The sequence below is a fragment of the Siphateles boraxobius genome, unplaced genomic scaffold, assembly GCF_051911475.1.
Source record: "Siphateles boraxobius isolate OS27281-9 unplaced genomic scaffold, OSU_SipBor_1 22, whole genome shotgun sequence".
NCBI classification, from domain to species: Eukaryota; Metazoa; Chordata; class Actinopteri; order Cypriniformes; family Leuciscidae; genus Siphateles; species Siphateles boraxobius.
Window position 1 is genome coordinate 7,230,318 of NW_027508833.1, and position 21,938 is coordinate 7,252,255.

General features: G+C 39.3%; 1 protein-coding gene and 1 long non-coding RNA gene across 2 annotated transcripts in view; one reads left to right on the top strand and one right to left on the bottom strand.

The window, feature by feature from the left end:
* Positions 1-11,227, bottom strand: part of flvcr2a (FLVCR choline and putative heme transporter 2a) — a 94,551-nt gene extending 83,324 nt beyond the window's left edge. Inside the window, exon 1 of the mRNA XM_077238528.1 lies at positions 10,570-11,227. Coding sequence (XP_077094643.1) covers positions 10,570-11,121 — 552 coding nt within the window. The 5' untranslated portion in view covers positions 11,122-11,227. The remainder of the gene's footprint in view (positions 1-10,569) is intronic.
* Positions 1-21,938, top strand: part of LOC143746613 (uncharacterized) — a 299,149-nt gene that overhangs the window by 77,883 nt on the left and 199,328 nt on the right. The window lies entirely within an intron of this gene.

A 21,938-nucleotide genomic window follows, 5' to 3' on the forward strand; every position in this document is an offset into this window, starting at 1 on the left:
TAAATGAACGGACATGCATTAAAAGTTTTATGTTTTTAGTCGAAAACGGTGTCGTGTAAATGGTCCCCCAGATAGCAACAGAGTCCAAGACACAGGCAAACAGGGAAATAGGCAGAAGATCAAGACCATTAATGCCGAGTTCAGACTGCACGATTTTAGCCCCGATTTGGCTCGCCGACAGGTTTTGAGAAATCGCCGACAAATGCCCGAAATCACAGGCAAATCGGTGCTCGTTCACGCGAGTGACAATCACGCAGTGTGAATGAGCAAAGACGCGATCTGAGAGAATCGCCGACGAGTCACAGACGAGTCACCGACGCCCGTGAGATATTTGGCATGCTAAATATCTGGACCTGTCGGCGATTCACAATCCTGCAGTGTGAATGTGTTCTGACTGAAAACTACATCGGCGATGACCGACAGCCAATGAGAGAGCAAGATACAGGACAGCAGGCTGTTCGGGGAGGAGTTATAGACCAGCTAATTAGTATTTTAATAGATAGGCCTATATTTACAATTATATCAAACAGAAACAAAGCACAAACATTTGCATGGCCAGCAGCAACAGCAGGACATTTGCAAAATTATTTATTTATCCCCAACTCTCTTTGCAAAACACAGTCCTTGCTCCCCTCGTCTTCCCAACCATTTCCTGCATAAACTGTTTATTTTTTATCATTTTTGCTACAAATCAGCGCACAGACAATTTGGATTGTCGGCGATTCTTTCTTTTGTAAAGTAATGCAGTGTGAAACCTACTGTCGCCGATCCATCGTGCAGTGTGAACACAGCAGCAACTGAATGTTACCCCAGATAGTCATGCAGTGTGAAAACAACAGTAACACGATTATTTTGAAAATTGTGCGGTCTGAACTCGGCATAACTGGGAACCAGGATAAAGCGCTCAGAATCGGAGTGTAACACAAACAAGACTTAGCAATGAACGAATGAAAGCACAGAGCTTATAAAGGCAAACACAAACGAGTTAATCACACACAGGTGGAATTAATCAGACCATAGTTCTCATGAGATTTCAACTGGATTTGGGAACCCCGGGAAAAAAAAAAAAACGTTTATTTTTGCCGGTTTAACTTTAACTTTTTAACGCGCAATCCAACGGAACACTGAGGCGGCGGCGGCACCATCGTTACTTTCTAGAGCAATTAAATACTCTTGTTCCGCCTGTCTTGTTATATACATCCCTAAAAAGTGCCTAATAATATTTCTATAATGAAATAATATCGGCACTATAATTATTATGACTATGATATGATGATTGATTTTTCATTAGGCTATTTTTGGTGCCCCCCTCAGCACTTGGTGCCCTACGCACAGCGCGTGATGCGCGTGGTGGGAGCGGCGGCGCTGCTTGAGGCACTTAGTAGCAAATAAACTATAGATACATAAGCCGAATATTGTGAATAAGCTGACTTTCAGCATATGTCCAAATGCGACAGACTAGTGTAACTACAAAAGTCTTTTCCATAAGATTCACATTAATGGTGTATTAAAGTCCTCTTGTGAAGTTCATATTTACGGGTTGGGAAGTCGTGCTTATGACGTTGGAGCAAGATGGGGGTGTACCATCTCTCAATTAACTACACAAAAATACAGGAAGGTTTTAAAACACTATTTCTAGAAAATGAAGAACAAAGATGTGCATCAGGTGTGTTTTGCTTTATGTTTTTAATTAATTTAAGAAGGCACTGTAAACTTTACCGTATTGTTTATTACAAGGCTATCATATTTTGTGCAGGCAATTAGCTTATTTTGTTGCAAATAAAAAAGCCTGACAGCGCAAACACCTGTAAGTATTGTGGTATTCCACCATGTTTCTCACTGACACGCCCCCAAATCATAAAAAAACCCTGTAGTCAATCATTTTATCCCTTTAAACTCATCTTTGACATATTTAAGCATTTTTAACCGCACAAGTGCTGAAAAGTGAAGCCAGAGCCTCTCGATCGCCCCCAGGTGGCTTGTCCCACTATAGGTCATAAACCCCATCCTCTAGTCTGATGGAAACTAAACAATCAAATTACACTTCAAAAACATTTTTTCCAAAGACAGATTTTCTGTCATTTATGGTAGTTTTTATCACGCTGATGTAAGTTTAACTGTTCGTTTTTTGAAATAAGTTTGGTCTTAGTTAGTTTAATATGATGTCATGATTGACAGCTGTGACTGACAGCTAGTAACTGAGGCACCAACTGACTTTTTTGGAGGATTTTCGGGAGCAGATTGGAGTTTCAGCTTTGATTTCTACATGTCCATAACTTTATTTCCCACCGACATAATGAGTTGTCCTGCAGTAAACTGTACTAACGTTTTCTACAAGAGTGAGGGCGAACCTTGATATCGCGGCTCCACTTCACACTCACTTCTGCGCAGAAGCAGCTCCCAAATATGCGGGAGATGTCAGCGCCATTTTAGGACTTTGACAGCTTCATTTTTCTACAATGGAAGAGAGTGAAGGGCGTTTTCTTACGGTCTATGGGTCGTATTAATATGCAAATGAGCCCCGCCTCCACTCACTCACAGCAGCTCAGAGATCCACTCGTTGACGATCACAGGTTGATCTGATTGGTTACAAGGTAGTTTGTGATGTCAGAGACACCAGCGATTTCTAACCGTGTTTTTGAGACTGTCTTTGGTTCAAGGAGAAAATACTCAGCAATGGTTTTGACTTATGAATTTACACATGGTTAAAGCATTTTAAAAACACCACATAGACATATAAACAACATTAAAAGCTGGATTTTCACCACAGGGGAGCTTCCCACTGGTATTTACGACTTTGTGGTGGCGTTCGTGTGTGTTCAACTCATAAATACACTCTTTCGGATATTACTTGAACACACCAGGTGAAACAGGACCCTTGATGAAAGCGTTCAGAGTGATGATGAGAAATATGTTTTTTGTTATTTACTAGTGTGTGCTACAAAGCCATGGGGTCACAGGGGTCATATTTCATTTCAGAGCAGGTAATTGAGAAATGTGTCTGAGGACACAGTCTAACATCTCATGCCTTCAGTGCACCAGTGCTAAAACGAATGTCCATTCCCTCACTCACATCCATAAGTTCAGCGCGAGACAAGTGTTTTACAATTATCTCATTTACATAAAATCCCAACCCTGTCCATATCTAATACAAGCATACACACCCTGTGTTGAGCTCTGTACTCACATCCCAATATCTTACAGTCAACGTGAATCATATTGTGATCTAGCATGACAAGAACACTTTCTGAATGACATCACAGCCAATAAGAACACAGTCAAGTGTTCTTAAGTAGTTGAGTGAACAAGAATGCATGAGATTTTAATAGAGAAGGTTGCCATTGCATGTATGCATTTAAAGCAACTTTCATTGCATTCAACATTATTCACTTAATCAGTTCGTACATTCCCTGGGAATTGAACCCATGACTTTGGCATTGCTAGTGTCATTGGCATTGCTCTACTGTTTGAGCTACAGGCATGTAACCGTCTGCTGTAATTAACAACAAATGTTTTGAATATAACAGTTATAAATTATTATTTTTACAAAAACGTTAATGAACTTCATAAGCGAGCCAAACTCGGAGCACAGGGAAAAATGGATGCTACCGTTACTTGTTCACATTATAGACTTCAAAATCATTTAAAACACAACCTCCATTTCAAAGTTGTAAATGTAGCTCATTAAAACAATATGCAAGGAAGGAATAATGTGCAAAGCACATTGGGTCGATTTGATATCCATAAAAATTGTGGTTATCAATTCAACAAATTAGGTTACATGAACGGAAATAATTGTTATGGGTTAGATGAAGCAGAAATAGATCCTTGGAATAATTTTAAAGGTAATCAAACCTAGGATGTTTACCGCCGCATTAAAAAGTCCTATAGCTTTTCACTGCATGTTTAACATTCATCAAAGGGCCAATAGTGTCAGTAAACGCCCTAACATTTGATTGAGGGGTTTCGCTGAGTCTATATTAGTGCTGTCTTTTAAATTCTCTTTTTGATTTTCATAATGTCAGATATATTATGATCTGTGCATTTCATTCATCTTGCCTCATATTGTTGCCTGGAGCAGCTGTATATAATATTGAGTATTATTTATTTTGTACTATTTTTGTAAGAAATAATATATGCAAGTGCATATGTTTTATTTTTTGTCCTGCCCGTCCGGCGAATGTTTGTGTTTGGTTCTGTGCGGCATATGCTCGTCAGTCAGCCAATAATAACTCTTATATTAGAATAATATTATAACAATAAAATCACTGTCCCTGTGTTAACTTAGATAAGTGCATTGTCTTATCATTCTTGTGCTGCATTTCTTCCGTGTAAATGAGTGGAAACTTCACACGCTTGTATGCACATGTCCTTATCCATCTTATCTGCTGAGATTATTGCTCTCGCCCTCTAAAGACAGAAATATCCATGATGATGATGGTGTTTCACATCATCACTGTTACTATATTTGCTGTGACTTTATCGGTGTTTCCTATAATATGAATTATGTGGTGGATTTTATATATTAAAAGCATAATGAGGAGCTGTTAGAAAAAAGAATGCAGAACTTTCCACGTTCCACTATATACTCTTTTCTGTCTTTAAATACAATTACAGTGATAAGCGTGCTTGAATGAGTTTTATATATAAAAAAACAAGTAAAATTCAAGGTGCAAACTCAAAGAGCAGCATTGATCCTCCCCATTATTATTATTTTTATTTTACAAGCATATTCAAACACAAATATTTACAGAACATAGGAAAAATAATTGTTAAGCAGCACAACTTCCACTTCATGCTGACTTTAAAGGGGTGGTTGATTATGATTTCTTTCTTTCTTTTCTAACTTTAGTTAGTGTGTAATGTTGCTGTTTGAGCATAAACAAAATCAGCAAAGATACAACGGTCAAAGTTCAAAGCAAAGGGGGATGTTTTCTTTTACAGAAATCGCTTTTTAAGGACTACAACAAACGGCTGGTAGGGACTACAATGAGCTTCCTCCCGGGTTAGTGACATCACAAACCCTAAAATGCACATAAACCCCGCCCCCGGGAACACAATTAATAGGCTAAAACCCCAAATCGCCCCCATGCCCTCAAATAGTGCGCTATTTGAGGGTGTCACGGAATGGTGGAATAGTGAAGCGAGGATTCAAGTGCAGAGAAGGATTTTTAATAAGTAATAAAAATAAACTAAAAACAAAACTACCCCGAGGGGAAAAACAGTACTGACATCTCAAACTTGACTTAGGCAGAGAACAGAAACACGAAGATACATGAAGTGACGAACAGGCACAGGACTGCAAATGTGACATTCTTTTATTTTTTACTTTAAAAAAAAAAAAATGTATTACTTTTATTTTGACATTCTGGTTGGAGAAGCACGAACGAAACAGTAAATTGCGCATGCTCCCTCATATTTGCAGAGGAGCTGTAGAAGAGCAGACGCTCTTGTTCTTTTCATTGTGTCCTGTTTCACAGATAACAGTAATCTGTCATCTGGGTCACCTGAGCCGGGGCCTGCAACACAAACTCAGCGAGAATAAATAGGGAAGCAAACAAAAGAGGGTAACAAGGAAGGCAGGTGGGACAAATTAATTAATAATCAGGTAACAAGATGGGAGGGGCTAGACAATCGACAGGAGAGCACATGGCACAAGGAAACACATAACAAGCCATGTGCTCACAACAAACCAGACTATACACAAACGCATGACAAACCGGGAGTGTCAGAGCTCTGTCACTAAACCAAGATCTCAACTAGACAGAAGTGACAGAACCCCCCCTCAAAAGGGATGCCACCTGGCGTCCCTCATGAGGGACATCAAAAACAGGAACATAACTAGACAGGCAGATCAACACACAGAGACAAAGAGGGAAGTGAGGGGAGCCAAGACAAAGACAGCATTGTAGTCCATATGGCTCTTTGCAGAGACCAGGGTGGGACGGGAGGGTTGCGCTAGGTAAACTTAGGCGGGTCTGGAGTCCTGACTGAGGGCCAGGGTGGTGCAGGCTGAACAGTCGGCCAGGGGCGGAGCAGGCTGTGCAGGCGACCAGGGTGGATCAGGCTGTGCAGGCGACCAGGGTGGAACAGGCTGTGCAGGCGACCAGGGTGGAACAGGCTATGCAGGTGAATCAGGCTTCGCAGGTATCCAAGGTGGATCAGGCTGAGCAGGCGACTAGGCGTGGAGCGGGCTGTGCAGGTCACCAGGGGCGGAGCGGGCTGTGCAAGCGACCAGATGACGTGAAGATGCTCAGGCTCGGCAGGCCTGACGTTAACAGTCTCTGGCTGGGCAGGCATTACGTGCACGTTCTCTGGCTCAGCAGGTCTGACGTGAAGAAATTCAGTCTTGACAGGCAGCATGGGCGGCGCAAGGAGCTTGGTCGGCGCCTGTAGGGCTAGGAGCTTTGGCGGTGCCGCCAGGGCAAGGAGCTTGGGCGGCACCAGTAGGGCTAAGAGCTTGGGCAGGACTGGCAGGGCTAAGAGCTTGGGCCTGGCCTCCAGGCCTTATGGGACAGAGGACGCCTTTTTCGTCCTCCTCTGCTTACGAGAGCGCGGCGACGCTCTGACCCCCTCTGCCACCACTGGGGGTGCGACAGGAAGAGTGAACAGCTCTGGTACAACCGGACCCAGGACCGCCGAAGTCAGGTCCTCCTGGACCCCCGGACTGGAAACCCCCGAAGTCTGATCCTCCTGGACCGCCAAACTTGCAACCCCCGAAGTCGGGTCCTTATGGACCCCCGAATTAGGGGAAGCAGCAGTAGCTGCTCCTCCTCCAGCACTTGCGAGGGTGAGGTGGTGTGGGAAGAACCACCTCGGGAGAAGCTGTCGCAATAACTGTCCCTGTAGGAGGATTAACTTGACGTTCTAAGGAATTCACAAATTCCCAAAATGTCAAACCTTCCACAGGTCCATAAGAGCCTCATCGCCAAGCCTCAGTCCCTCTGCAGCTGCGCTGAACCTCAGGGTAAACTCCCTCATGCCGGTCCCCGGTTGACGGAGGGAAGTTAAGTTCCTGAACTTCAGTATGCATTCATATTGAGGGCGGGAGACAGGGGAGACCGGTGGATGGCATGAATCCTTCCTCTGCTGAATCCTCATTATGGCTGGTTCGTTCTGTCACTGAAATAGTGAAGTGAGGATTCAAGTGCGGAAAAGCATGATTTTTAATAAGTAATAAAATAAAGCAAAACTACAAACAAAACTACCTGAGGGGTAAAAACGATAAAGACATCTCAAACTTGACTTATGCAGAGAACAGAAACACGAGGATACATGAAGTGACGAACAGGCACAGGACAGCAAACACAGGGAGAATAAATAGAGAAGCAAACAAAAGAGGGTAACAAGGAAGGCAGGTGGGACAAATTAATTAATAATCAAGTAACAAGATGGGAGGGGCTAGACAATTGACAGGAGAGCACATGGCACAAGGAAACACATGACAAGCCATGGGCTCACAACAAAACAGACTATACACAACGATACATCTGACAACGGGAGTGTCAGAGCTCCGTCACTAAACCAAGATCTCAACTAAACAGAAGTGACAGAACCCTGACAGAGGGGACAGCTGTTTGTAGTGTTGTCCGAAACCATAGTGGATGTCATCGAGTGCATTCATTCAATCCCACACTGCACTGCAATAACAAGTGTACAACCGTACGCTCAACGACCGTCAGAATTCTCTCACTCGTTTTCATTCACTCCTTAAAGTGAACAGTATTAGTGGACTAACGTAGGGAATAGTGAATGAGGGTTTAGGGGGAAATTTCGGATTCAGCCATAGATTATCATGACAGAATATGCTAATCAATTACTAGAAGATAGTTAACGCCACATCAGCAACATAAATTCATCAACTAACCATTCAGAAATGTCCTGTTGCTTTTACATGTTGTTACTTCTTGTTGAGTCTATCTTCGTCCAACAACATAAAAAGCTAAACGTTTTTGAGATTTTCATTGCATGTCTGCATGAGGTAATCGGAGCTGCTGCTAAGACACACAAACAAACACACACACACACACACACACACACACACAAGCTCTTGTAGCTCCGCCCTCTGTGCCGGGAGCAGCAGCTCATTTGCATTTAAAGGACACACAAAATGGCATGTTTTTGCTTTTTCCTTTCATTTCCGTCTTTTGTCACGCACTCCCGCCACACATTGTATTTCTCATGCGGAAAGACTATTTATAATATATTTAATATGCCGCAGCGGCCAAAATTTCTCTGGCTGGGCCACTCCCACTTTGGAACCGGCAGGAATCAAGGGCGTCTCCCCATGGAGTTCTTATGCTGCGTTCACACCGAACGCGAATTGAGGGTCAAATTTGTTGGAAAAACTAGTTGAACGTTTGAACATTTTGAATCCATTAGCGCATATAAAGCGAGCGTTTGAAGCAAAATAGACGCGCGTTTGAGGCGAAATTCGCTTCTTGTGGGAGGAGCAAGTGCTAGGCGGTTGTCTGTTTGAAAGATGGCTGATGTTGATCGAGCATTTATTGAGAGTCATCGCTCTGTATTTGCTCTGGAGAGCAGAACATAAACCCCATTCACCACTTGCTCCAGAAACTGCGCCTGGATGGCGGCCACTTTCAGCGGTACTTCCGTCTTTCCCACGCCCAGTTTGGTGACCTGTTGTCCCGCATCAGAGCGAGGATCACCCTCCAGGTTACCAAGTACAGGCGCTTTATCCCAGCTGCGTTTATCACGTCACTTCACCACGTGACAGCAGCAAGCAGGCTCCTGATTGGTTTACGCAGTGCATACAGACGCCAAAGTTCAGATTTTTTTACTCGGGCGTCAGACGCGAAATCGCTTCAAATGCGAAATGCACAAAAAGCACCAAATAAAACCATTTGCGCGTGTCGCGCGAGATGCTCAATTCGCCTCTTTCTCCAGACGCGTCAACACGTCTTTACATTGACTTAACATGGAAATTACTCGCTCCAGGCGCTCAATACGCGTTCGGTGTGTTGAGCCTGCCACTTATAAGCCAATAAAAAAAAGGGGCTACATAATAGCCAATCAGAAAATAGCACTATTGTATTTGGGTAAGATTTAATGCAACAACCAATGAAAAACAAAAACATATCCTGGAATTATTCACGTGATTCTGCTACAACATCTTCCGAAAGTTTCGTTCACCCACAGAGGGTGAACCACAAAATGAACAACTGGAGCTCCGAGCATCACTTTGATCACAGACTAAGTCATGATCTCCTGTTTTAATGTTACAACAAATTCACAACTTGTTTGACACAAACAATGACAACTTGACTGCTGTTAGAAAATGTTTCCCAGATAATTAGCATCAGTTTTTCATGAGTGTCTGTAACTTAGCCAACAGTTTTACAGCCTGTTCACTGACAACACCTGCTCAGAACAAGCTCACTCTTCTGACTCTCAAAACTTGACAGCCCTGTAGTCTTGTCTGTTCACATAGACTACACATTCTGGGTATATCAGAGATTTATTTTACATCTTGTGAAAAGTGCATTATAGGACCCCTTTAAAAGAAGTTAAACTTTTAAAAACGTGTCTTCCTTGCATCTTACGTTTTAAACTCAAAAACGCGTTTAGGTGAATGGCACTTCAGAGTTTCAAAAGGGGACATATTTCACATACTATAGCCTAACTAAAGGTGACATCTAACATGTCAGGTATTGTCATATGGCAAAGCAATCTTATAATTTTATAGTTTCATAAAGCCACGAAACACTGTTTTGATGTTAACATAATTGGTGCCCAAGTAGACCAGTGGTTTTTGACGAGTGATTTAGGCTTGAATGCGCAGTTACTCCAGACTACTCATGTTTTGTCTTCGATATGCTAAGGAAAAGCACTCGAACAGCTGTTGTTGCTATAGTTACGTCCTCACGTGCACGCGATTTCCATACCAAGGGTTCCAAATGATGGTTCTCAGTGACGCCAAAGAACCATTGCTGGTTCCCCAAAGATCCTTTCAGTGAACAGTTCTTAAAATAACCACTTTTTTTCTTAATGTGAAGAACATTTAAGTAAACAGCATTTTCCCACTAAAGAACCGTATGTGGAATGGAAAGGTTCCGTGGATGATAAAGGTTCTTCATATATTTTTTAGAGTGTAAGTGAGCGTTTTGTGATCCGAGTCAGACAAAACGTTAACCGAATCTTTCTGGGTTACTGGAATATTGTTTGAAACGCTGTAGAAATGTATCTACTTGCTTAATGAATATGCAAGGTTTAAACACTCCAATTGGCGGCTAATTTGCGTCCCGCTTTCGAACACAATCAGGGTAATTTATCATAAGTTGGATTTTAATTCAAACGTCCATGTCTGTTAACAAAACCCCTTACTGCATCAACCTCAAATTTGCTCTCTACGAGTTTCTATAATTTACGTGAAAAATGCACACGACTCATTCGTGGAAAATCTGAGAACGTAACTCATGGTTTTATTGTGGTAAAAGTGTATTAATATTTAGTGTAACCTAGTCGATTAATATGACTTAAATGAAAGAAGTTAATTCCGCACGAGGTGTGTGTTTCGCGTTATGTTACAGTTCGTGCGCTTTTACGCACCTGGTTTCCAAACACGCCGATGGCGCAGGCGGTGGACACTTCATCGGAACCGAACCACACGGACGCCACCTGAGACGGCATCCCTAAAATGAACACCTGAGCAAAGGAGCAGGTAAACTGTCCGAGCATAGTGACCCAGAACAGGTTTGGCTGAACGCTGGCCACTTTGATCCAGGTTCCCGCGCAGTTGATGGAGGCTGCGAACAGCGCGATCACCCGGAGACCCTTCCTCTCCAATAACCATGTCACTGGGAATATCAACGGGATATAAGTCAACATATAGACCATTGACAACCAGTCGATGGCGAATGAAGAGACGTTGTAGAATTTCATGAAGATGTTGTTGATGATTCCATACTGGATCCACTGGAACGCGTTGCACAGTGAATATGAGCTGAAGAGAAGCAGAATGAACCATCTTCTCCGGTATAAACGAGTGTTACAGCCGGGAACAGTGTTTGTGTCTCTGCACTCGCGAAGTTCGACGTGATCCATGTTACTTTTCGTCTGAAGATCGTCCTTTCCAGAGTGACTGTCGCCTTTTTCGCACATTTTGTAAGGTTATCTACAGTCAGTCAAACTTGCTCATGAATCCAGAATCGCGTCCCTCTATTTTAAGAAATTAGATTCCAGGCGCATAAATTGAGCCATTGCAGATCACACGAGTCCCAAAACATCTGGACAGACTTTGTTTCAGACCAAGGGTGTGATTTAGTTGTGATTCAGTACATGGGTGAAAACAGAATGGTCCCTCCAGAAACAACTCTACTTTTATGCCTGATTCATGCGCGTGAGCTTTAGACACTACAACATCATCATCATCATCATCATCATCACTCCAAGTGGCATGAGAGAGAAAATCTAACACGTGATCTGCTGTTAATCATCAGCTTCTGCGCAAACCAACACATTATGATAGATCCGCACAAGAACAATAGTGGTATAGTTGCCCCATTAGAAAAATGCTTTGCTAAACCTTAATTAGCCTATGTCATTAAAAAATCATAATTCTGAATATTTTCTGACATATTAAGCGTTACAATTGTTACTTAATATGTCATGATTTAGACTTTTTATCTCATAATTATGATTTAGTATGTCATTATTGTCAGTTAGAACGAAATAAAAAGTCAAAATTATGACACCAAGTGATAATAACGAGAATAAAAATTGGAAATTATGAGATAAAAAGTCAAAATCATGACATGCTAAATTTAAATTATGAGATAAAGTCGAAATTATAACAGTCTTATGGCATACTAAGATTGTGTCTTAATAATGACTTTTATGTAATAATTTTGACTTTAAATGTTATAATTATGATTTAGAGTTTATATATTATAATTATGATTTTCAAAAGCAAGATTATTTCGTATGTGGTTAACATGACCCTCCATACTAGTTCTATTGCATGCTGAATATTGAAAATTAGGCTGTACTTTATTGTAAATGCTTGGGGCCCCGGGGCCCTCTGCTGGTCAGAAGGCATCAATGCATCTTTCTTAACTAATGAAACACATTCAGTTATGACGGCTTACAATAGATTATGTCAAAAGTCCATTCTGTGGTACAATTTATGTTAGGTAATGTGATGATGCAGCTTTGATTATGTGCAAATAAAATGCAACATCAGTGCTGGACACACTTTACACAAACATTTTGTTGAAAAAGTGCAGTGGTTCCCAAACTGAGGTCCATGTTCATTTAATTCTAGCCCCGCTTTAAAATAACATAAACACAGAGCATGTATTTCTAACAGGTACATTTCTAATGTCATAAATGCATGACATTCAATCAGTTGCGGGCTAAAATTTTTTGAAAAAAAAAAGGCCAAAATAAAATGTTCTTCATGTGATAATTTACATTCTGTTATTATTATTTGTACTAAACTCAAAAGTAATTCATATTAATAAACTTATCTGATAAGAGGTTACATCAATGTTAGTTCAAGTAGAAAAAATGGCCTGGACACTTTTTCAGTGGCGTTGGTTCCGTAAATATTTTTCTTATAAATTTTTCCCCTTAGGGATTTAAAAAAAAGTCTTTGTTAAAGCGTTACTAAGCCATGAATCTAAGCCTGTGACGCTCAGTGTATTGTGTTGATGTGGCTGGAATCACTCATGCGTCATATACTCTACTGGAAGTCTAAAACTACACTCAATTGTTTTTCAAGATTTACACATTTCAATTAATATTAAAATTCCATCAAATTGAATTGAATAATCCTTACATACTATCCATAATGAATTAAGAATTTTAAAAAAACTAGAGGTTAAAAGATTATGAATAAATCTTAAAACTTAAATATAAATATTTTCTTTTTTTATGAATATGAATCACAAACGAAACCGTCTATTCCTTGTTCCATTAAGATTTATACAAAATTTTGTATTAAGCTAGTTTTTATTTTTATTTTACTCATTTAAAATTCTTAATTTATATATGAATAATATGTAACAATTATTCGATTGAATTTGATGGAATTTTACACAGTGAAAATTATAACAGTCTAAGGTCAATTGTGGTTTCAGTGATGGCAGAAATGGAAGAGGTAAATTAATATAAAGGAAGGCAATGATCAAACTACTGATTACAGAAAGTACTCATAAAATATTAGCATATTGAGTTTTGTATGAAGTGCTTGTGTTGAAACAAGAGAGAGGCTGTTTACTGATGGATCAAATGATGGTTTGTGTGACTGGGCTTGAATCGGGATGATTTTGGACTGGGATTTCAGGGGAATTCATTAACATACCCGTATTACAGGTTCTCAGTGGGACACACCGGTTTATCATGAGTTATACAGTGCTTGTAAGTACTGAACTGTGTTTATATTTGTTTTGTTGGATAATGGTTTGAATCTTGTACTGTGGACAGTGAAAATAACTGATTATGGGTTACATGAGGGTCGTTATGCACTGATTTCTACGGTGGCCGAGAGAGCTCAACAAGCTGCAACTTAAGAAAACGCATGCAAATAGTAAAAAACGCATGCAAATAGTAAAAAACGCATGCAAGTAGAAAAAAACGCATGCAAGTAGAAAAAAAACATCATATTTGCTTGTGTTTATTTGCTTCAGTTGCAGCACGTTGAGCTCTCTCGGGCACCTTAGATTTCAGTATTTCAAGTACTTTATAATGTGAGATACTGATGCTGTTGAAGTCAAACTCGTGCTTTTAGAAATCTAGAGAGAACTGATGAACTCTTCAATCAAATGCTCCAGAAGCTCCTCAATGTCATCTAGAAAACATAAAAATCCCACAGAGTAAACCAAATAACACTGACTAGCTTTCTCAGGGGTTTAGTTACAGTCTCTGTCGATCTTCTTCCAGCTTAAAGGGATAGTTCACCCAAAAATTTAAATTTTGTCATTAATTACTCACCCTCATGTTGTTCCAACCCCATAAGACTTTCGTTCATCTTCAGATGCAGTGTATGTCAGAACGTAGGCTCACTTTTGGCCATCATCACACACATGACCAGCGTCAGCCAATAGTGAGCCTACATTCTGACGTACAACCCAGATGTGCTGCGCTGTTACACTACGTGAACTCACTCAGAGGCCCACGGAGAAGGAAATGAATAGTTGAATAAAGTCGTTTTGTTTTGTTTTTCGCACAAAAAGTATTCTCATCGCTCTCAAGGTTGAGCCACTGTAGTCACTTGGACTATTTTAAAAATGTTTTTTACTAACTTTCTGGGCCGGCAAGTTTCAATTACAATAGAAGCCTATGAAGGAGTGATCCAGCTCTCAGATTTCATCAAAAATATCTTAATTTGTGTTCCGAACATGAACGAAAGTCTTACGGGGTTGGAACAACATGAGGGTGAGTAATTACTGACAGAATTTTCATTTTTGGGGGAACTAACCCTTTAAAGCTCTTCAAGATATTTTGTTAGGTTTCTGTCGATGATCTGAATGAGGTCTTTTGTTCCACAAAAAAAGGTGCAAACTGCTTTGTCTGATAGCAATCTGTCTAAATTTTCATCTTTGTTGCTTCTTCCTCTTTGGGTGAGCAAGATTTGAACTCGAATAACACAACGTAGTCCAGCAACTTCTTTTAAGTAAAGTTTAATAACAAAATGAACTGGAAAAATGGTTCAAAGTTCCTTTTAAACCTTGACCACTTGCTGCGTACAGCATTCCTGAATAATGTGCAGGTACTCACGCTTCCATCTTATCCAGAACAAGTCTGCTAGATACTGGACTTGTCTCCAATGTTTTTTCACAAATTGGTCCTCCTTGTTAAAGACACCTGTTGGTAAGCTTGGTTGAGTTTTCAACTACAGTAAATGGTTAGGCGTCAGAGCCTCAAGATCATTTGGATCTTCTGATTTACTGTTGTTGAGAAAGCTTTCCACTTCGCACATGATGGTATGAAGACTGTAATTGTTGATAGTCTGTTCCTTTAAGAGAGCGTTTAGTATCTTTCTTACGGTACGGAGTTGACGCTCCCAAACTTCACCATGATGAGAAGCAGTTGGGCTGTTGAAGATCCATTCGATCCCTTTTTGTAACAGTGCATTTTCTATTTTGTTTTGGTTCAGGTTTCTCAGTGCTTCTCACAATTCTCTTTCTGCACCGACAAAATTTGTGCCATTGCCTGAGCGCATGAGTGACACCTGTCCTCTTCTACTTAGAAAACGCTGTAGGAGCCATTTATACATTCACCTTCTGGATAGGTAAATATTGCTATTACTTATTCTAGCCACTTGGTGGGAGTGTTGCACTGGGTGTGTCACATCATTGGGAGTTAGGTATATTTGCAGGTGTGGCAATCAGTTAGGAAAAGGAGGGTTGCGACCGGAAGTGTGGCGGATTGTAGACGGTCGACGTCGAAGAGTTCTGGCAGCGGTTAAAGGAACGTCAGGACAAATTAATAGATTCTAAAAGGACAAATCAAGAACGGTTCTTGAGTTGAAGTAGGTGGACATAATGGACGATTCATCCGATGATGGTAATCAAGATATGGAGTTCCAAGAAGTGCGATAAAAGGAAAAAAGGAAGTAACATGGGTGATGAGTTTGAATGTACAAGTAAAATCAGGGATTCAGGGCAAAGGATGATGAGAAATAGTGAGGAAAAGGAAATAAAAGTAATGATCACATTTGTCAAACAAGCAGAGCAATACATGCATCCTGTTAAACTATCAAAAGCGATAGAAAAAGAAGTGGGATCAGTGAAAGGGGCAACATGTATGAGCAATGGAAGAGTCTTGATTAAGTGTAAGGATGAAAATCAGAAAGCAAAGATTCTAAAACTGAAAACACAAGCTGGTGGTAAAATAAGTTGTGCTGGAATAGATATGAAGAAACGTGGTGTTATTTCAGCAGTTCCTTTAAATGTAACTATGGAAGAAATAAAAGGAAACTTGATTGGAGGCAAAGTTGCTTTGGCTAGAAGATTGATGACATGGAAAGATAATGAAAAGTGTGATAGTCTTCCTGTGCTGTTACACTTTGAAGAAAGCAATCTACCAGTCAAGGTAAAGCTAGGTTTCATCAGTTATGTGGTACGGGAGTATGTACCCCCTCCTTTGCGTTGTTATAAATGTCAGCGCATAGGTCATACTGCTGCTGTTTGCAAAGGAAAAATGCGTTGTGCAAAATGTGGAGGGGAGCATGAATACGGGAAGTGTCAGGAAGGAGCTGAGATCAAGTGTTGCAACTGTGGGGGAGAACACAGCGCTGCATATGCAGGATGTCCAGTGCAGCAACAGGCTCGTGAAATCCAAAAGGTAAAATCCACCCAGAATGTAACATATGCAGAAGCAGCTCGTAGAGTGAAACATGTAGGCGATACAAGAATACATATTGGACCGGAACAAACCTCTCAGATTGACAAGTCAATGGAACAGCTGAACTTAATATGATAAAGAATGACAACATTAACATGAACAAAACTGATTTTGTGGCTTTTATCTGTGCAGTGGTGAATGGCACTGGGCAGGTAGGAAGAAGATCTGATAAAATAAAAATTGTTGTAGATTGTGCAAACAAGTACTTGAACTGCATCGGTATATCAGCAGAACAAGTTCACAAGATTCTACAGTCTAAAGAAGGGAGAACAGAAGGTGGAATAACAACAAATTATGATGCATCTCAATGTAATGATATATAACATTATCATGTCTTTCCTGTTGCTTCATTGGAATGCCAGAAGCCTAATCGCTAATGGACAGGAGTTTAAAAAGTATATTGCAGATATGAATAAATCTCCTGATATCATTTGTATACAAGAAACATGGTTATGCAAGTCATTAGACTTTAGGATGAATGGCTATGAGGTAATAAGGAAGGACAGGATTAATGGTAGAGGTGGGGGATGTGCAACATTCATAAAAGAAAATGTGATATATAGACAAAGTAATAATGAAGGTAATGCAGAGAGTAAATGTATAGAAATAATTGGTACACAGGGGGTAATCAGAGTGTTAAATTTCTATAATCCATGTTCAGAATTAAGGATAGATATCCTGAAAAGTGTCATGAGAGAAAAGGCGAATAAAATGATTATATGTGGTGATTTTAATGCTCACAATTGTATTTGGGGTAGCAGGAGTACAGATAAAAATGGAGAAATAATAGAAGAGTTCATGGAAGATAACTCTTTAGTATGTTTAAATGATGGCAATCCAACAAGAATAGACATATCAAGTGGTAGAATGTCATGTCTGGATATCACAATAGTTTCAGCATCATTAGCTGGTAAATGTGTATGGTCACTATCTAAAGATAATATAGGAAGTGATCATTTTCCAGTGACTTGTGTAATTCAAAATAAGATTCAACTACAAAAATGCAATTATGTAAGATGGATATATAAGAAAGCAGATTGGGGAAAACTTCAAATGTTATGTGAAGAACAATTAAAAAATCTCTCAGTAGAGGGTAGTGTTGATGACAGATACAATAAAGTAGTGAATGGCATTTATTTTGCAGCTTCTCAGTCTATCCCACTATCAAGTGGTATAAATACAAGAAAGAATGTGCCATGGTGGTCAGAGGAGTGCCCGGCAGCAATCAGAGACAGGAATAAAGCATTTCAGTTTTTAAAAAGAACACTCACACCAGAAGCAGTCATAGATTATCAAAGAAAAAGGGCTTATGTTAAAAAGATTATTAAAAGTACAAAAAGGTCAGCATGGCAAAACTTTTGCGATACGATAGGGAGAGAAACTGAAATAAATGCAGTCTGGCGTATGATTAAAAAGATGAATGGAATTGACAGTTTTAAAAAAATACCTGTAATGGAGGAAAATGGGAAGGTAGCTATCACAGATAAAGACAAGGCTACTATGTTGGCTCAAACATTTGCTAAAGCTCATAGCATTGACAATTTAGATGATATATTTTTAACAAGACGTCAGCAAATTAAGAATATTTATGGAGATGTTTGCAAGAAAAAACAAGATTTTAATAATATTTTGGATGATGAGTTTAGTTATTTTGAATTAAAAACAGCAATTAATAACTCAAAGAGTACCACACCAGGAAAAGATTTGATAAGTTATAGAATATTAAAGAAATTATCACCAAAAGCATTAGAAATATTACTGGACTTATACTATACTATAATTATATATGGAATGAGGGTATCCTTCCTAAACAATGGAAAACGGCAATTGTGCTCCCTCTTGCTAAACCTGGGAAAGATATAACAAAATCTAGTAATTATTGACCCATCGCTCTTACCTCTACACTATGTAAAGTAATGGAAAAAATGATTTTGTGAGGCGAATGAATTACATTTTAGAGAAAAGAGAATTGTTATCAACATTTCAAAGTGGTTTTAGGAAAAGTAGGTCTACAGCAGATGCTTTAGCATCGTTTGAAAATGAAGTTAAAAAAGCTTTTGTAATGAAAGAGTACATGATTGCAGTCTTCTTTGATATAGAAAAGGCTTATGACACTTTATGGAGGGAAGGTTTGCTAATTAAACTGAATAAAATTGGAATGGGTGGCAAATTTTATAATTGGGTTTTAGATTTTTTATTTGAACGCACTTTTCAGGTGAAAATTGGGGAAGAATTATCAGCTCCTTATAACATTCTAAATGGAACTCCACAGGGTAGTGCAATTAGCCCGTTATTGTTTAATTTAATGATCAATGATGTTTTTGATAAAGTGAATAAACCAGGAATAGGATTGGCTCTTTATGCAGATGACGGAGCATTATGGAAGAGAGGCCGTAATATTAAAAATGTGGTTAAAGGTATACAGGAGTCAATTAAAGAAGTGGAAGAATGGTCATTGGATTGGGGTCTAAAGTTTTCAGTCTCTAAAACACAATATATGCTATTCACAAAGAACAAGAGGAATGAACATATAGATCTGAAGTTATATGATCAAACATTGGAAAGAGTACCTGTTTTTAAATATCTTGGATTATGGTTTGATAAAAAATTAACATGGAAATGTCATATCAGTAAAATTGAGTCAAAGTGTAAAAAAATCTTAAATTGCATGCGTATGGTTGCTAGTCACAATTGGGGCGCTAGCCGTAGTGCATTGTTGTGCATGTATCAAGCATTGATTCGTTCTTGCTTTGATTATGGATGTATTGTATATGGATCGGCAACAAAGTCTTTACTGAAAAAATTAGATATAATTCAATCCAAAGCATTAAGAATATGTTGTGGAGCAGTTAAAACATCCCCTGTTGATGCAATTGGAGTAGAAATGGGAGAGATGCCTCTAGATATTAGAAGGGAAAAACTGGCAATTACATACTGGGTAAATCTTCAACAATCAACAAATAATCACCTTACTCGCAAAGTATTGGAGGAGTTCTGGGAATACTCATATGATGAAGGACACAGTTTTGGATGGAAGAGCAGAGTATGGGCTAAGGAATGTTGTATGGACAATAAGATCTTCTGTCCCAATATACCACTTACTGATACTCCACCATGGAAAGTCCCTGAACCGCTTGTAGATTTGAGTTTACTAAACAAGTCCAAAGAGGAGTACATTGGAAATGAGATTAATGCTTTTTTAAATAACACATTTTATTCAGTATTACAAATATTTACAGATGGTTCTAAGGAACCTATCAGTCAAAAGGTTGGATTAGGAGTATATATTCCACATTTTAAAAAACAGATTAGTTTGAGGTTGACTGATGAGATGTCCGTGTACACTGCAGAGTTAACAGCTATAATAATAAGACTACAGTGGGTTGAACAAGTCAGACCAAATAAAGTAGTAATATGTTCAGATTCTTCTTCAGCTTTAATCAGTATAGTACATGCAAGATCAGACAGAGAATATTTAATAATGGAAATATATTTATCATTATACAGACTGAAAGAGGCTGGAATAGTGGTGTATTTTTGTTGGGTACCAGCACATGTTGGGGTATCTGGTAATGAAGTTGCTGATAAACTAGCAAAAAAAGCACTAGACAAGAGGGAGGTGGATGTTAGAGTACCTATGGGGAAAAAGGAGGCAAAATCGATTTTAAAGAGGAAGTTAATGAATAAGTGGCAAATTAGATGGGATAGTAGTAGCAAAGGGAGATGGTGTCATAGTATCACACAGACAGTAGGGATGAAACATTGCCAGGGAGGAAATAGGAAAGAAGAGGTATTGCTGTCAAGGTTAAGACTGGGACATACAGGGTTAAACTCAACACTGGCAATTATGGGGTCACATGAGAATGGATTATGTGATGCATGTGGTGTATCTGAAAATGCATGTCATGTATTATTTATTTGTAGTAAGTATAATATTTTTCGGGATGTATTATTCAGTCATTTGAAAAATGGAGAGGATAGAATGAAGAATGAGGATATTCTAGGAAAAGGTTTAATAGTCAGACAGATATATAGAGCATTAATTGCGTTTATATATGATTCAGGTTTGGGATTTAGAATATAATATGTGTGTAACGTTGAACCCGCCATGGGGGCTGAGTGTGGACGGAGGAGCTGAACACGCAGCGCCGAATGAAGCTCAATGAAACCTCTATTGCAGGTATGATAAATAATGATGATGTATGTGGGATGATATAGTTAGTAGTAGACAGGCAGACAGTTTTTAAAATTCAGACTTATCACCCAAGGTTAATTTGCCATCCAGCACAGTAGGTGGCGATAATGCTCCTTAGGAGTTAATCGCCATTAAACAAGAAGAAGAAGAAGAAGAAGTTAGGAAAAGGTGTGGATGGTGGGGAACACACGGTTCTTACCGTAGCCATGAGCACTCACTTTACCAACAGCACTTTATACCTTAGGGTGAAGTACCATTTGATGTAAATTATTATTTTTTACCTAAATAATAAATGGGAACACCACCAAAAGAGAGCTAATGTTTGGACTTTTCTGCTATGCGTTGAGAACACCATGCCATCTATTCAGAGGCTTATAGGATAGCCTCTACAAATGCCTTAAAGTGTTTATGTATGAATCAGTGTTCAAACTATCAGCTACCTCAATGTTTACTGCTTTGATTGTTAGGCAAGTGAACAACACTCCATACCTTTTTAGAGTACTCCGGTCCTGTTTTCCATCGAAGGGTCCAAAGTAATCTACGCCCATGTTCGTGAAAGGGGGCTTATCAGGTAGCAAGCGGTCTTCTGGCAAACTTGCCATTTTCTGCTCTCCAATTCTTCCATTGAATCTACAACAAACTGAGCATTAATGTATAAGCTTCCGAATTGCTGAATTGGCTTGTGGGATCCAGAATTTTTGTTGGAGAGTAGATAGCAAGTAGTTTCTACCACAGTGACCACATCTTTGATGAATGTCATTTAAAATGAGAGTTGAAATCCCGGAGCCTTTTGAGAGGATTTTGAGATGTTTAAATTCCTCTGGCATGGCTGCTCTGAGCCTACCACCCACTCTTAGTATCCAATCCTGTAGCACAGGATCAAGCTTGTACAGCTGACTTTTCCTCTTAACAGGAATATTTTTTCTCAGAGCCTCAATTTCATTCTGAAATTGATTTGGACTATTGAATGAGCTAAATTTGTGCTTGATTCAAGTCCTTCAGTCTCAGTGACTTTTTCTCCATTGTTGATCTGTATTTTTGCATCTGCTCCTGTAAAAGAGACTATTGTTTTTCTGGGTCTTTCTCTGATTGTGCAATGGATTTTTGAAACTGTCTTCTTGCTTTACATAATTGTAACAGTGTCTTCTTGAGTCTTAACATCCATGCCACTGCCTTTTTTAGATGAAACCAGCTTGAGTAGTAATGAGTTAACTTACTCAGAATGTCATTGTTTTCTTTAATGTTGAGAATGTTGACCTTGAATTCATTTTTGGTTTCAGGGTCTTGCTGTGCACCTTGACTCATTTGATCAGGTCTTACATTTACATTTACATTTAGTCATTTAGCAGACGCTTTTATCCAAAGCGACTTACAT